Below are 17,633 nucleotides of genomic sequence, written 5' to 3'. Positions count from 1 at the left end.
AAATGTGTTTTCATTTGTAATCTTTCCCAATAAAAAGAAAAAAATTATATAAAATACCAATTTAAAAATGTCAACTGATTAATTAAGATACATACATATTTGAGTACAGCTAAAAGTATTATCTGCTGTATAAAAGCACTATTAAATCGACAAGATCTGTTGTTTAAAAATGTTTGAACTTTTTTCATCAGCACCAGCTGGTAAACAAATTGTTTAAAATTTATAATTTGAGATTCAAGTAATATGGTTATTTTTTAATGTTATACACTGTTACAGGCAGTCAACATGTATCATACTTGGTATAATATCTAATAGGTATCTTATTGAAATAATTATTACATGATAACTAAGATAAAAACAAAATAGTTAACTAGGTAGGAACGGTTAAAGTTGTGAAACAAAATGTTTAAAAAATATATAGAGTACTGTTACCTACAATTCGATAAGAATATGTTATTAGTGAACAATCTATCTAAATAAAGTGTCAAGAATTAAGACTTTGGAGTGTGTTTTTTGTAATGATAATATTAAAAATAAATTGAAATTGAAATAGTAAATAATTATAAATTGACAGTGCAAAATTTGTCCAAATAGTAGATTGATTTAAGATGCTTTTTATTTAATAAGATAATAATAATAGAATCATTACATAAGTCACTGCACTTAGCCTATTTATTGATATACATTTCATCATAATAGAATATCGCTAGATTATAACTATTGTGGTAACTTCTTATCTCAGACAACATTTCTACTTTAAAAGAAACCAATTCATGGGTATTCAATTAAATTATTTATGAAGAAAACAAGCGTTCATCAAACTAATTTAAGCTCCAATTGTTGATTGATGCAACAGCATTAATAAAAAGTACTAGAATATCACTTATTCTAAAAAATATATTGTCATATGAAACTGTTTAAAAATCTTTAAGTTTATATAGATTAAAAATAGGAAAAGTTTTTGGAACGTAAAAAAATAATATTGTTTGATATAGGTAATGTACATATTAAGAAATAATTTTATTTCAAATTACAAATTAAACAAGAAAAAATATTAATAGTAATAATGCTATATTAGCTGTATGAGTTTATAATTTTTGTTTATACATGTACTTAACACAAAACACCACATTAAAAACCAGTAGACTTAAAAGGTAGCAGGAATATTTTGCTTTTCAAATTCAGCTCTGTAAAATAAAATAAAAAAATATTAAAATTAAACAACAATACAACAAAAACAAAAGATATTACTAAATGTTTAAATATGGAAAAGGCTTAAAAAACTACAAAACCCCAGAAGATTTGAATAGTTAGTAAATGAACACTAAAGGGTAAGTACTAATACAACTGTGTGGTATTTAATTTCACCAAACTTTCATAATATATAAATTTAAAATAGATTTTCATTCTTAAACAAATATTGGTTTTAAATGTCTTATTAAACAATATGATTAATCAAACCATGTACCTAATTTGTATTAAAATACAATCTTTAAGCATATTTAATTGCATTATTTGTAAATAACGTTTAAGAATTAAATTAACACAATGAAATCTACTTAACACAATGCCATAAATAATAATATTATGGTCATCGGTTTAAACTATCTGATTCGCTAGATTCCATGAAGATTGCTATAAGTAGATTCTGATGTATAGGGGGTATTATTTTTAATAGATCTAAAATAATAATAATAATTTTAATTTCTAATAACTGATAGTTGGATTTAAGGCTTAAATAAACAATGCATTTTAAATTTAATACCTCTATGAATTATTAGCAAAAAGTAAGTTTAAATAATTGTCAGTCATATTTACCTCAATTGAACACTGAAATCATCCTCAACATTGTCATCGTCCCAATTATCTTCCCAAACATTAGCCTCTTTATCTTCTTCGTCTTGGCTAGTCCACTCTTAAAATATAAATATTAATACTAGTTAGTAGTAAATTATTTTAAAAACATCATAAGCTTAAAAACCAAAAGCAATGAATCGTTTACCTTCTACTGGGAACTCTTCGAATTCATCATCTTCTTCTAACAGACCGATATCCAAAGTATTCTTTTGCTTATCTCCGTCGGATTTGGGTTCGGTAGAATTAACCATTGTGCTAATTTATGAATACCTATGTGGTTAATTGTCGGATAAATTATTAGTTTTACAGTAATTTGTGAATTTACAAATCAACAATTGTCGATTATTGCAGATAATAAGCTTGAGAATATGAGATAACTGCACTACAGAATTTTCAAGTTTGTTTTTGTTTCGAGCGAAATTTAACAGTCATGCCCTAACCTCAAAATACAAAATTTTAATTGGTGTCCAAAGTTGTAACATCACAGATTATAATTATTATTATAGAACAATATAATATTTTTAATATTATAACATTAATACATTATTCAACGTATCGACTATCGAGATAGATTTAAAATTTAAATCATTATATTGTGTTCATAGACGTCCTATAAAAGTATAAACTAATGTTTGTGATAGATAATCAATACATATCGATGGTTCTCTAAGTTCTATAATTATATTGTTGTAGTTATAATTTACATCATTAATCAAAATTTTCATATTATAAATTATAATCTGTCATATTACATAACTTGAATTTAGAATACTTCAAAAAAGTAAGTTGCACCATAAATAGTTATACAGCATGCTGATTAGTCTTGAGTTAATTCTTATTTTTTGTAGTAAAACCATTGAGTATAGATAGTATATATAAAGTATATCTATACTCAATGGTAAAACTGACATTAGTTTTTTGAGTTTTTTCCTCGATGTATGACGAGAGACGTGGCAAATGTTGAGTATCACTGTTCAGTGTTCATTACCGTCTTCACTACACAGACTATAGGGTACCCTATTCCGTACTTCACTTCACTACTTCACTCATCAAGATCGACGGTGCTCAGTCATGGCAGGAAAACCACAACAAATGTTTTCTCACCCATGATTTTTTTTTTATCTGAAACTATAATCAATAACAAATCCCGAGAAAAACTGTACACTATATAATAATAAAAACACAAATAATAATATTTATAATTTATATTAAAGTGAACACTGAACGCAGAGTTCAAAATGTTTTTTCTTTCTCCTTGTTAATAGAAATTGTGATGTTTTGTAAATAGTAAATTAATTTTCTGATGATGAAGTCCAGTGAAGTAGATGTGGTTAAGATGATCGATACTAATAAAATGCGGAAGGAAAAAAAGTTGTCTGTAAGTTCTATAAGTAGCAGCCCGGCGTCGGACTTAAAACCTCGAGTGGTGACTGTCAAGCAACACGATTCAAAAAAGCTTTACACACCGACTGCTAAAAAGGAAAATACAAAAAAAATTGTTCAAGATGCAACAAAGGAGATTCAGAACTGCAATGATAGTTCTGAATGGCGCCTAGATTTGAGTAAATCAGGTTTGACCAAAGTGCCAATAACAATTAGAGATGCCACACAATTGACTGAATTGTATTTGTATGGGAATAAATTAATCACTTTACCATCAGAAATTGGGTGTCTGACGAACTTGCAGACACTAGCACTCAGTGAAAATTCTTTAACCTGTCTACCGGATTCGTTAGCTACTCTTACTAGTCTTAAAGTATTAGACCTAAGGCACAACAAACTTACTGAAGTGCCAGATGTTGTCTATAAGCTGGATACGCTAACTACACTGTTTTTGCGTTTCAATCGGATACGCACAGTGAGTGATGACATTAGTAAATTAGTTAACCTAGTCATGCTCAGTTTACGAGAGAATAAAATCAAAGAACTTTCATCTGGTATCGGTAAACTAGAAAGATTAGTTACACTTGATGTGTCACATAATCATTTGGAACATTTGCCAGAAGAGATAGGAAATTGTATACAATTATCTACTCTAGATCTCCAACATAATGAACTTGTTGACATTCCTGAGACCATTGGCAATCTTATACTTCTGATACGGTTAGGTTTACGATATAACAGATTGAAAACCTTACCTAATTCATTGAGTAATTGTAAACGAATGGATGAATTTAATGTAGAAGGTAATATGCTTAGTTGCTTACCTGATGGCTTACTTGTTAACTTAAAAGAAATGAACAGTATAACATTAGCTAGAAACAGTTTCACATCGTATCCTACTGGAGGACCTGCACAATTTATAGCTGTAGATTCAATTAATTTTGAACATAACAAAATTGATAAAATACCCTACGGAATATTTTCCAAAGCTAATTATCTAACAAAACTTAATATGAAAGATAATGCCTTGACATCACTGCCATTAGATGTTGGTTCTTGGACTAATATGGTGGAGCTAAATGTTGCAACGAACATGATTACCAAATTGCCTGATGACATACAATATCTACAATCCTTGGAAGTGTTGGTCTTATCCAACAATCTATTGAAAAGACTGCCAGCTACTATAGGAAATCTTCAAAAACTTAGAGTACTTGATCTTGAAGAAAACAAGCTAGAAACATTACCTCAGGAAATTGGTTATTTGCGAGAGCTGCAAAAACTAATTTTACAGTCCAACCAATTGTTATCTTTACCACGAGCAATTGGTCATCTCACAAATCTGTCATACCTTAGTGTTGGTGAAAATAAGCTTAGTACATTGCCAGAAGAAATTGGAACACTGGAAAATTTGGAGGCACTTTACATTAATGACAACCAAAGTCTTCATCATTTACCATTTGAACTTGCCTTATGTTCCAAGTTGCAGTTGTTGGGAATTGAAAATTGTCCATTGAGTCAACTTGGAGATGCAGTCAAAGGCGGCCCATCTTTAGTAATGACTTATCTCAAGGTAAATGGCCCATACCGCACTCTATGAAATCCTTTAAATTGGTGTAGTATTTCCATTTGATATATCTTACAAAATATTGCAGTGAGTCTAATGAAAGTTAGTTAATATTTGTTATTGTGCTTATAAAGTTTATAAGTCACAAATATTGAAACTATATTTTAATGGACCACTGGTAATATTGTGCATTTTTTCCTGAATACTATTATAAAACCAAGTAGGGAAAATGTGGTTTTTAATTCTTCGGATTTTTGGTTGGAAAGTTGTTATGTTCTTATAAGTTGCATTAAACATGCATAAATAAGTATTTGAAATCAGAATTATTGATAATTTGTTTCTAGAGAAATTATTTTAAGATGAGAGTTTATAAATTGATATGTTTTAGTGTTTCAAGAACTATTTATTAAACAATACATTATTTTATATGGGTTACTTAATTTGTTTTCAGTTTGATTAAAGCTTAAATTGAAGTATTTATTAACTATTAAATTAAAAGTTGTATTCATATTTGGAAAAAGTGTGGACTTAACCGATTATTTTGGTATTCAATTCAATAAATTGAATAACTTTATGTGAGTATTCAACAAATAGCAGTTTTCGAATTACAGTTAATATAACTACCTATTCTATTTTTTTGTCGCAATTTATCTAGAGTTAAACACATTTATCAGAAGATGAATATATTTTAAGTAATATATTATATTTTGATTAATAATTATCATCTTTAAATTTAAAATTTAAAATTATGGTCAATATATTTACATTAAATTATATTTGATAATATTAAATAAAATGTTTATCTTTGCTAGTTTTAATATTTAAGATGATAATATTGATTTCATAATATTACATTATAAACTCTCATCAGATTCTGAAATTTAACATCTATTTTGTTTAAGATAATGCATATTTTATATTATCATAAAGGTATTAAAATTGTTAACGAAACTACTACTACTAGGCAATTTAATATAAAATAAACTTTATAGTAATAATTAATAACCATTACTTTAATCAGCATGCCATCTGGAAATTTTACCACAATCCCAAATTGTATTTAAACCATGTATATCAAAGTGTATTAAATACCTATTCATTAATTTGTTTTTATTTATTCATAATAGGCAAATATATAGTGTATTAATTAATATTTGTTTTAATTGAAAATTATAAATGTATATTGTATTTATGTATGGCGTATAATATATATTTATATAATATGCACGTATGTATATATATTATATACATATAGGTATATATATTTAATTACATATTTCAACTTTTGATACAAAATAACATAATATTATTTTTTGTGTGATAATTATTATATTATGTTAATGTTTAAGCAAATTGAAAACTAATTTATTTGAAAACTGTTGTCATATAAATATTATGATTACAGTATTATGACATAATATCTATTGGTTATCGATCAACCTATATAGTATTATAGTGTAATCATAATAAAATAAGTTGTATTAGAAGCGTTAATGTTTTTAGATCCTGTGTCAAGAATCCACCATGAGCTTGTACTACTTATACAATTGTTTTTGTCATTACTTGTGCAATATAATGAATTTTATTTTAAACTCAAAATTGTTTTATATAATTTACCTAACTCTTTTTCCAATTAAAGTGGTAAAAAGAATGGCAAATTTCTTTGTTATGAGTTATAAAAAAGTATCCATAGAATTTGTCTAGAAATTGTACTCAAATAAATTAATATATTCAGTGCAGCACAATTTATCACCTCTTCATATTTTGACCTGCAAAATAATAAGCACTGTTTTGCATAAATTTAGTAACACAATTGGATTAGTATATGATAATGTTGCACAAAAAAAATTGTTTGACTAGTTTTCTTGTTGACAATCATGTGACAATAACACTATTGTTGTAAGGCTTGCATAGTGATATACCATAATTTTTAACCAAGTTAACAATGATTAATTTGCCATTACCTAGTCTTATGTTTAAAGGAATTCTAATTGAGAAACAAAATTGTGGCTTAATTATTTGTTATCAAGTAATTTTTAGAAAAGGTTATTTATACAATCAATTATTAATTTTTTTAATTGTATATTTAAATAATTAATACATATTACATAGGTATATGTATGTACTATAAGATACATAATATATAAATTACTGTGTAATAGTGCCATAATTTTTAGGCGAAAGAGGAAAAAGTATGTTATCGTTCTGTTTTCTGTACAAGATTACTAATTAGAAACAAAGTAGTAAAAACAATTTGTTTATATCATTGTTTAATTTACAAGCCTTGTGTACAAAAAAAATGTAAGTATAAAATTATTGTTGTTAAAAAATACTTAAATTTGCCTCATTTTAAATATTTATATAGGTATACAAACAATGTGAAATGCATAATCAAATAATGAATAATTTAATATAGGGTAGTTGATAGTTGTGCATTTAACATCTAACAAAAGGCAAAAATACATTTTAAAGTTTGGAACAAAGCCATAAGTAGTTATTGATTCTTGTGTTGTAGTTAATTCTTAGTTGAACTTTTAATACAATATGTTTTATTTTTTGTTTTTTTAGATATTTGAAAAATTATTTGGTAAAAAAACATTCTAACATTGTCATGCCAAGCATGTCGTTATGATGACTGGTGAATTATGTTATGCATTTAAAATAGGTAACCGTTTTGAATCATTCATTAAATTATCATTATGTTTCTTTTTTATAAATGAAAAATAGCATTATAAAACTGTTACCAATTTTACATTTATGAAGATTGAATAATTAAATATTTAAGTTGGATAATGAACTTAGTAAAGAAAGTAGATTACTATTAAGTCTATCTAAAGGAAGCTGGGATGAGCCATCCTAGGTGAATCTTAATATATCAAATATATTAATATGGGGTTTTTTTGTGTTGAAATTTGATATATAACATGAATAGTAAGTAGATATACATTTTTTTTTTTTGTGTATATTGTATGATAATGGAAATTTAAGAATCAAGCTTATTTATCATAGTTATTGTAAATGATGTGAAAGTAATTTTTGAATTATATTATTATCATTAGGGCAGATAATTAAAGGTCATATACTTGTATCAACCTATTTTTAAATATAACTGCAGATGTAGTTATGTTCAAATGTTCAAAATATACCTTGAAGAAAATTGTAAACACTTATATGATAAAAATGTTTGTTTTAGTATTAAAACAAATATGAAAAAAAAAAAAATTTACAATTTATATTCATATTTTTTGTTTGCCTCAAAGCCAGTTTGGCTCATTTTAGACTTGTTTTTATACAAATTAACACAAGACTGTGCTTTAAAAATATATTTTGAAACAAATTCATGCATTTTTGATATTTTATATTTTTATACGGAATACTTAACTTAAGTATTGCACATCTTCCTATATTTAAAAAATCTTAAAGAATGATATTATTTTATTTGGATTCCATGATTTCTCAAGTTCAAAAAAGAGTACTTGACTACTTTATATTTAAAAAACATTTAAATTTTCCTAAAAATGGAAAATAACATTTTGATATTTTGAAATTTTGAATTTGTATATAAAATTGTAAGATTATAAACTCATAAAATATATTTTGGTATAAGCTAAGATTTTTTTTCTTATCAAATACCAAAAAGATCCGAGACCATATATACGTATATACATATGTCAATATCTTAGTAATTATATTATTATAGGTTCAATTTCATAAAACATTAGAATTTATCCTTTTATAATTTTTATTTGTCACTGGATAGTAGACATATATAATTATATGGACATCATAATCTATATGAAACAAGTAAAAAAAGAACAACATATTGTTTTGGTAAATGATAACTTGAAATATATTTTAAATTGTTTTCCCTGCTTGATGACAACTATATTATTGGCAAATATCACTGATGAAGACATATGAGGCACTGTCTATTTACTAATTACTTAGAATACAGACTAATAATTTTGTTTTATTATATTTGAATAAAAATTTTTTAAATGTTTTTTTTTTATTTTTTTTATGTAGAATTCTTGGAATAGTGACCTGCGGCTTGGGTCAATTCAGTAAACATCTTAGTACGAATAGTACGATATGAAGATTAATATGAGATGATGTCAAATTTTTCTAATTTTTCAAGGTGCGCGGTGTTCAAATAAAATTTAAAATGTTTCTCTGTACACGTTATTGTTTTGTTTCGTTATATGACTAATCAGTCTCTATTAATACATTTTTTAAAATAATATTTATTGTTTCAGTTGTTGACGACGTGTCATCAAGCATCATAAACTCGTCATTGTTATTGGTTTTTAACTTACGGTTTCGGTTTGTTTATTACTACTGTGTGATACTGTCCAAATATGACTATATGAGTATTGGTATTCAATAATGTTAAATTCACGCTTTAGTGCTAATAGTATGCATGATTTTTTTTAAAAATATTTTACCGTCTAAAAGACACCCATATGTCTAACTCGACAGTTTTGTCGGTTGTTTATTTCGATTTGTAATATTGAGTTTGATTTAACTATATAAGCGTATGTTGTAGAAAAGTAGAGTGGTGAATTACTGCTGATTGACCAAAAGAAAAATTGCGTTACATAAGTGCCCCGGAATGTCAAAAATCTAAATACGAACCTGTTAAGTGAGTATACTACTTTAACAACTAAAATCTAAACGGGAAAAAGTTTTATTTTAAAATTAGAAATTTGAGTTCTCAATGTGTTGAAGTAAACATTAAGTAAAATTAAGGAGACTTCGAAACTATATTTTACTCAGATGATAGGATTATTCATGTTTGTGCATTTTAATATTATTATTAACAATTTTATTACCACTAAAATATTAAATTGTGCCAAAATATTAAGTAGGCCCCTCTTAAATACAATATAATATTATGAACAAATTGAATTAGAATACACATTCTTGGTTAGTAAAATGTTCAACCCCCTCCCCCATTTCACTATCACAAAAAAATTGATAAAAACACCTTATTGAACCTATGTATGATTATATAAATTAATTTCACAAAAAAAAATCATCATTTTATGGTAATCTATTTAATTTTTATAAAAAATGGCTATGCTAGATTTACTAATTTAGTTATTTGATGCTAAATTATTTAAACGTAGAAATATTTATTATTCATAGCTGTCTTTGTTAATTTTGTTAGTTGTTAGATGCTATAGTAAATAGTAATGACTTAAATTATTAACCTACTACCTTCATATGAATAAAATCATAATTAATCAGCTTATAAAATAATTAACAGCGTTATATATTTATTTTTTAATATTGAATGCTTGCTTATATTAAAATTATTTTCTAAATAATTATTTCTATTGAACTAACGAACATTTAATAAGTGGTAGTTAACACAATTATTATGAAGACACGGCGTTATAGATAGGCATTTTAGGTACATTGCTGTCGATTTTTCGGTAGTCCCGGGTGACCATGACAGCATACTATCGGTTTATAACTTAAAGACTACCTTAATATTTACATCGCGTCACTGCACTTTTTTACTATTTTATATTGACATTTTTAAAATGTAAGATCTGTTATATTAAAGTCATAATATAATTTAAAGGTTTAAGTTATACTACAAAAATATATTATATTGAAATCTGACTTATCTAATCTAATTTTTAAGGATTTTTTTAATTTTACTCACTTTGTACACAGGATTTTGATTTTCAAAGCATACTCAGTTCATTTTTTAATAATTCAGTCATATAAAATCTGATTTTTGAATTTTTAAATATACCTAAAAATCGTACTTCCGAATTCTTAGTAGTCTAAAATAATTGTAGGATAATTTAAGGAGTGTCATGTAGGGGCATAAACGTCTATTGAATATAAATCCCTTTTTTTATTTTAAATATTCAGTGGATATTCTATCTGAAATGTTTGACTTTGTATACTTACTAAAAATAATAGATCCATAATATAAGTTTGGAAGATTGGAGTATTAGGTGATTTTAGGTTTGTAGCAATTAATATTAATCTATTAATTTATAAAAATGTTCCTCGTATACCAGCTATAGCTAATACTAGTTCAATTTTTCCATCTATACATTTTTGTAAAATCGTTTTTGATGTCAATTATCCTGACTATAATCATTTTAATAACCAAAAAGTTTTTCGTTCGAATTAGAAATTAGATACATCAAAGTTTTCAAAAAAAAAACTATCGATTAAATAATATAGGTACAGTAAAAAAGCTCGTAAGTGTCACCACAGTTCACAGGACACTTTAGTCTTTAAGTATACCTTGTACTAAAATCTCAACAGTATGAAAATAATGTCTTAATGTATATTTATGAATTTCATTGTTGAGAATTTGAACTAATTCCTTATTAAATTATAAAATGGTATTAAGAGGACGTGATACCCGTATGTGTTGTCTCTGTCTTACAAGTGCATTATATAGTAAATTTTACGTTCAGCAGAACACGTGTAGCTCCGTTTGCTTAAAAATTAGAGTGAATTGACCTCTTATAAAATTTAAAGGTATGATTGTTATCTAGTCAACCTCATATGCTTTTTAATATATTTAAATTTTAAAGGAAGTTATGAGTATTTTAAGATGCACAAAAAATTCACAATTTTAAAATACTCATAATTCGCTTTAAATTTGATATAAAATAAAAAGCATATGAGGTTGTCTAGATAATTATCTTACCTTTAAATTTTATAAGAGGTCAGTTCACTCTAATTTTTAAGTTAACGGAGCTACACGTGTTCTGCTGAGCGAAAAATGTACCATGTTACGCATTTGTAAGACGGAGACAACATATGCGGGTATCACGTCCTCTTAAGAAGGTATAATATATCTCATCAATTTAAAATTAAAAAAAAAATTCTCCGACCGGTGTTCTCTTCGACCGTTCATCAATAAGTACTTATATGTATATATGCTACTGCTAAGCAGTAAGTAATACATGTAGAAACAAAAAGTACAAAATTAAATTTTGACAGCTGCTAGTTATATACCTACTATTGGTTCTTCTGCTGTCGTGGCCTCATAAACGCTTTAATATATGAATCGTAAAGCCAATTAAATGCATACGCATTATAGGTAGGTAGGTATTATGTAATGGTTTAGTACTTGGACGTAGTAATTTTAAGTATTTCAATGCTCATTATAATTACCGCAGCCGGATTTTATTTTAAGTTTTGAATTTTGTATTCCGCGATGTAGATACTTTCATTAACATTTTTTTTGCCTATAACTACATTAATTAAATTTATCTATGATTGACATGCTCTATAAACAATGAAATTAAATACTTTTAACTGAAAATACCATACACGATTTTCGATCAATGTTTCAATGTTCATTATATTATAATATTATAATATTTTATTATATTATAATCGGAATAGGTACCTACTATGCAACGAATTTTTATAAATTTATCAATTATATCTTGCAGTTTTTCATAATTACCTATAGGTATATATATGAGGGGTTTCATTTTAACAGTTAACTCGCACGTTATTTCAAAATGTAAAAATGTTTTGGTTTTATATATTATATAATTTGAAATCGTTACAAAACGATATTTCTGAATAATTTTATAATTTTACTACTTTTATCATTATCGTCTTGACTTTTTGATTTATATATTTATATTTATATGATTTGATATATCCCTTGGGTTAATAATAATCTTAATATCTTATATATTTTGATAAGTAGCGCAAGAGAGTGCTGCACAGTCCACGGTGTCCACGTTGGTCCTCTACTGACCCCAATGACTAAATTAACAAATTACAATGATAATGTCATGTTTAAAACATTATCTAGTTATATGGTTACGTAGGTATGGATTTTATTCCTTATACAAGGTATAAGGTTCTCCATATATATATATTGTACCTATATGTATCTATAGCTGTCATCAAAAAATCGTAAATAAAGTGCTTATCTTAACAATAATATTGTTTTAAAAAATGATAATGTATTTTATAAGTTTTATACTATGCAATATTATAAGAATATTGTTATCTATAAGTGTACCTACAGTTAGATTAACATTTACAATGTGTCCTATTGTCCCAATATATATATAGTTCCTGTCGTTCCTGATCACCCCTATTATCTTCTAAATCCGTGGTAAATCAATTTATTTAAATGCTGGTCTTCTAACAAAACATTGTAAAAACATTGTGATTTAAAAGTATAGATTTCGAATATAAATAAAATATATAGTCATATATTTGATTAACTTATTTTGAGTTTATTTATGCTGATACAGAACTTATGAAGGTTGATTTTGGGTGTTTTATCGTTTGCATTATTTGGTCTGGAATAGTGGAATGGCTCTTGTGGTTGTGTAGGTTTTTTAAAATTAATTCGGGTTTCGGGTTGATTTGGATTTGGGGTAAAAACACAAAAGCATACTGCTGCATATAAAATATAGGGTAAGGTCATAAGGAATGATTTGTATAATAATCAATGATTATCTACTGAATTAATTGTTATGTATATAGATTACCTACTATTCTTATAAAATAATTAAGTATGTATTCTATATGTAGTATTTGAATCCAAAAAAACGTGAAACATTGAATTTTTAAACAAATATTGATGATAAAAATATTTAGTGCGGTGGTCGCGGGTCGAGTTTATGTTTTTTGCGTTCGACCATTTTAAGCGAAAATAAAATTTTTTTTTTTTTTTCTAAATTTTTTATCAATTACTTAATACCATAGCTATTATTATAAATGTATTTAATATTATTATTGACTGTACAAAATATTTAAACATATATTTTATTTTATTTTTACAACAAGAAAATTATTCATGTTTTATTGATAATCATCATATTATAATTGGAAGCTTGGCGTGGCGCAATTGATACAATCAGTCACGCAACACGATTGACATCACGCACTGCCCGCTTTCACTAATTCTCGGATGGGTGACCACTAAGGTTATTAGTTATTAAATACCTTGCCACACATAAAAATGTTGCCAACCTACCATGCCAACCCTACAGTTAAAAACCTACCTAGAATAACAACTCAATTGTCTGTGTTGCCGAGGGTTAATTATTATTAATAATAATAAAAAAATAATACAATTGTAATGGTGTTTTCAAATTTAATATTTTTTGATAGATTGTCCCAACAAGTATACGATAACAAACTTCGTAAAAAGTCTTCCGCTTTCTAGATCTAGATTTCTATTTCTAGATCTTTCTAGATCTAGAATCTAAAAAAATACTCTTTAATTCTTTGCGACAAGGAAGTGCTTATTTTTTAAAAAAGTTTAAATATTTCTAATTTTTCATTTGGTTATACAATATACATATAATTATTATTATGTTTAATACCTACCAATCATTACTATATTTAATTCGTAATAAATATTATTAACACGAGCTTTAAAATACAACAAAATAATAGTACAATATCAACATTTTGAATGTATCAAAATGTTATATATTTCGTGAAATTTTTAAATATTAGTTATATATTCTATATATTTTATACGAAAATAATAATTCACTGTCATTTTTGAAACGTAGATTAGGGTGAAAATTTAAATAAAAATTATGTGTTTATTTTTTACAAAACCAAAAACTATACTATAAAACAAAACAAGAATAAATCAAACAAATTTAAATAATTATTTGTCCTCGAGTAATCAGATATGATTGGATAGTTTTAGGTCACTTTATACGACCCTCTGTATAAAACTATAAAATTCAAAACGAGAACATTTCATAAATAATATTATAACATAAATACATATATCAAACCCAGAAAAGTTCGTACAGTCGATAAAAATATTGATAACAAAATGCGGAATACTTATTTAAGTAAAAATTGGTCAGATGACTTACTCGTATATTGATTAAAATAAAGGATAAATAAATATAATGTGTTTCAATCAAAATGTTTTTTGCTCGATACTTGTGCATTAGATTGATAATTTTAAACAAATATTTAACGGTTCGTAAAAAATATAGAGTTTGCGTTTTGGATTTTTAATAATATACCGTACAAAGTGACCACGAATTAGCAATTAGATAATTTTACTATGAGCAGAAACGTTGTATACATGAATTTGATTGTAATTTATACATTTTATTGTATTACATCAAAAGTGTATATATTATTGTTCATTTTATTACTGCAGATTTCAAATTTTGAAAATCACCATTGAAGAAGGTCAATACTTTTACTTGTACTTCAACAAGTGACTTCAATCCCATCAAAATTCTCTTATTAAAAATCTCTCTTCTCTAACACTTCCATGGGGGAATCCAAGGCGCAGGCTTAAAAGGAAGTGGTTTCGTGACCTTCGACAATCACCAACTTAAAATATACAATCGTTATATATTTATATAACTCCAACCTCTTATCAATTAAAAAATTTAAAAAAAAAGTAATTATTAATAGGTATATATATATAATAGTATGAAATATATAATTAATCATGTTAAGTGTAATTTGTGGGTGGCTTCTTATTCAACACCTCACGTCTTGTATTCTCTCATCATAAAAACTCATTGTGAATTAGATGTATATGTTGTTTATTTCTAAAAAATAAGGATTTAAGTTTTAAACTGAATACCACATTACCTAACTGGCATTAAATGCATTAGAGGCTGAAAAAAATACGAAAAACCTACAACACATTTATCATATTTCATATTTATGGAGTTTGTCGCAAATCTTTTGTCAGAAATATAGTCGTTGAATTGTTGCAACTGGATTTATAAGGGTTATTGTGTGCACTTAAATACTCAGATATATGATTACACATATACACACACACACACATACACACATATAATATTATATATTTATTTATTTATATAAATAAGCCTTAGCGTCTATAGTCGTGTATATATTTTATATATAGATATTTAATGTACTTTGCCATCTTACACAAATTGTATCACATTTATAATAATATTTTGCATTCTTGAATCTAGTTAAATACTAACAAGTTCTAAATATTTCATAAAAGAAAATAATAAATAGTAGGAAGGTAATTAAAATATTTTTTTATAGGATTTATAAGAAGAAGTGCAATTAAATCTTGACTTAAAAATATGTAGATACTGGCCTAAACAAAAACTGAAATAAATTTTCTTTTGGGATAAACTTTCGATAGTCAAATGTCTTGTATAATTTAATAGTTTTTAACAGCATCACTTCCTAAAATTAATATAAAAAGTTATTTTTGGACGTCGGTCACGGACAGTTTTTTTAAATATCAATTATACGGTTAAGACTTTAAGAGCTGATCAAATAAAAAATGTACTGGAAACAAAAATATTCTTCAGTCTAATAAAGTAAAAAATATCTGTAATTTATACATTTTTATTTCAATCGAAATAACATTATAATATAATAATTATAAAACACGATAAACCGAATTGATGTATTAAAATTGCATATACAAAGCGCCGGCTTACAAAATATAACATAATATTAAATTCCTAATAAGTAATTTTTAGTAATTACATATTAAGTATTATTATTGTTGTTGATTTTATTGAAGTATTATAGTTTCAATATTACGGTATCAAGAAGGCAGGGTACATTTAATTACGGCAGAAGTATTTTTATGTTTTTGGTCATGAACGATTAGTATTGATGAAACGAAACAATCGTTGTCGCATTTAATATACAAATTATCCAATGTGGCGTAGTGGCTGTATTTAGTCATGAAACGTGTTTTAAATGCAAGTATCGGCCGATATCACAAGTTTCTGGATTGGTGACCACCCGGGTTCTTGGTGGCAAATCCTCGCCATACATACTCGTGTTATAACAAACTGTACCGTTTCTCACCGTAATAATAATCTACTAAACTTATAAACAACTAATGGTCATAACTTCATAATTAACGGCTCTAGTTATTGGGCTTAAAATTAATATATATATATAATTTATAAGACTTATACATTAAATAAAAATTATCTAATGACTATAGTATCAATTAAATAATATATTATTTTTCATACTTACAATAACTTTATGTTAAAATACCTATTAATATTATAGTGTTCTACTTTCCTATAATATCTACTGATGTTTATAAAAATTATTATGTTATTGTATCATAAAAGTTTAATATTATTTATGGTTGCAAAATAACTTCTGAATTATAATTGTATTCAATGTACTTAAATTAAAGACATTTTAAAATTGTTTTAGGCGTTTCAGCATAATATAGCATATATTATTACTATACATTATATTGTATTATTATATATATATATATATATATATAACAATTCGAATAATCTAATTACTTGTATAAAATATACTCTGATACTCCCCAGACTATTTAAGTCCATGGTTATGAATTTTAATAAAAACGTTTATGAGTGTGTGATACGTAACCTATTATCTAAGTTATATTCAAATGATGTATATAATAACATTGTATAAGTGTTTTGAATAAAGCAATACATTTATTATAAAGAATAACATTAACATATTATGTTATGTAAATATATTATAAATACAATTAAGTATACTTGATAAGTAAAATATAGATAATGTTATGCATATAATACAATTCATAATTCATTGGTATTTTCAATTATTGTAATTATATGTACTTGGAAAACGCGTTATCTAAAATTGAATACCTAGTATATTATACAAAGTACACAGAGACAAAAATGAAAGTCCGTATAGTGCACATAAATGTCAATTATTAGGATCTTACACATTAGTAGGTATGTCACGTTCGTCAATAATTGCTCAATATATAGGTCGATTTTTGGTATCTCGAATTTTAAATTCTCCTTTAAAGGCCATAACAGTTAATTGGTTTGGATATATAAAA

The 17,633-nt window shown here is 25.8% G+C and overlaps 2 protein-coding genes and 1 long non-coding RNA gene across 3 annotated transcripts; 2 read left to right on the top strand and 1 right to left on the bottom strand.

Moving 5' to 3' along the window:
* Positions 1-1,001: 1,001 nt before the first annotated feature.
* On the bottom strand, positions 1,002-2,290 carry Sem1 (Suppressor of exocyst mutations 1). The gene is made up of 3 exons (XM_015524645.2): positions 2,003-2,290; positions 1,819-1,915; positions 1,002-1,187 (listed from the first exon to the last, which is right to left on the bottom strand). The coding sequence occupies exons 1-3, from the start codon at positions 2,106-2,108 to the stop codon at positions 1,148-1,150; spliced, it is 243 nt and encodes an 80-aa protein (XP_015380131.1). The 5' UTR covers positions 2,109-2,290; the 3' UTR covers positions 1,002-1,147.
* A 356-nt stretch (positions 2,291-2,646) lies between these two features.
* Positions 2,647-6,406, top strand: Sur-8 (leucine-rich repeat protein shoc-2). Its single transcript, XM_015524644.2, has one exon. The coding sequence runs from the start codon at positions 3,161-3,163 to the stop codon at positions 4,838-4,840; it is 1,680 nt and encodes a 559-aa protein (XP_015380130.1). The 5' UTR covers positions 2,647-3,160; the 3' UTR covers positions 4,841-6,406.
* A 975-nt stretch (positions 6,407-7,381) lies between these two features.
* Positions 7,382-9,205, top strand: LOC149058941 (uncharacterized). Its single transcript, XR_016190485.1, has 3 exons — positions 7,382-7,472; positions 8,834-8,945; positions 9,064-9,205. It is a non-coding gene; the product is annotated as an uncharacterized LOC149058941 (long non-coding RNA).
* The last annotated feature ends 8,428 nt before the right edge of the window (positions 9,206-17,633 follow it).

The sequence above is a fragment of the Diuraphis noxia genome, unplaced genomic scaffold (genome assembly GCF_037042655.1).
Source record: "Diuraphis noxia isolate RWA-SAM2 unplaced genomic scaffold, SU_Dnox_SAM2 contig0002, whole genome shotgun sequence".
Lineage (NCBI taxonomy): Eukaryota > Metazoa > Arthropoda > Insecta > Hemiptera > Aphididae > Diuraphis > Diuraphis noxia.
The sequence above is the reverse complement of the archived record's forward strand: the minus strand, read 5'-3'. Positions and strand labels throughout refer to the sequence as shown.

Excerpts from the sequence above, each read along its gene's own strand:
- Sur-8 (XM_015524644.2), top strand. The coding sequence starts at position 3,161 with ATGATGAAGTCCAGTGAAGTAGATGTGGTTAAGATGATCGATACTAAT.
- Sem1 (XM_015524645.2), bottom strand. The coding sequence starts at position 2,108 with ATGGTTAATTCTACCGAACCCAAATCCGACGGAGATAAGCAAAAGAAT. Across the intron at positions 1,916-2,002 it reads CGAAGAGTTCCCAGTAGAAG|AGTGGACTAGCCAAGACGAA; the intron begins GTAAACGATTCA and ends TTATATTTTAAG. Across the intron at positions 1,188-1,818 it reads GATTTCAGTGTTCAATTGAG|AGCTGAATTTGAAAAGCAAA; the intron begins GTAAATATGACT and ends TTTATTTTACAG.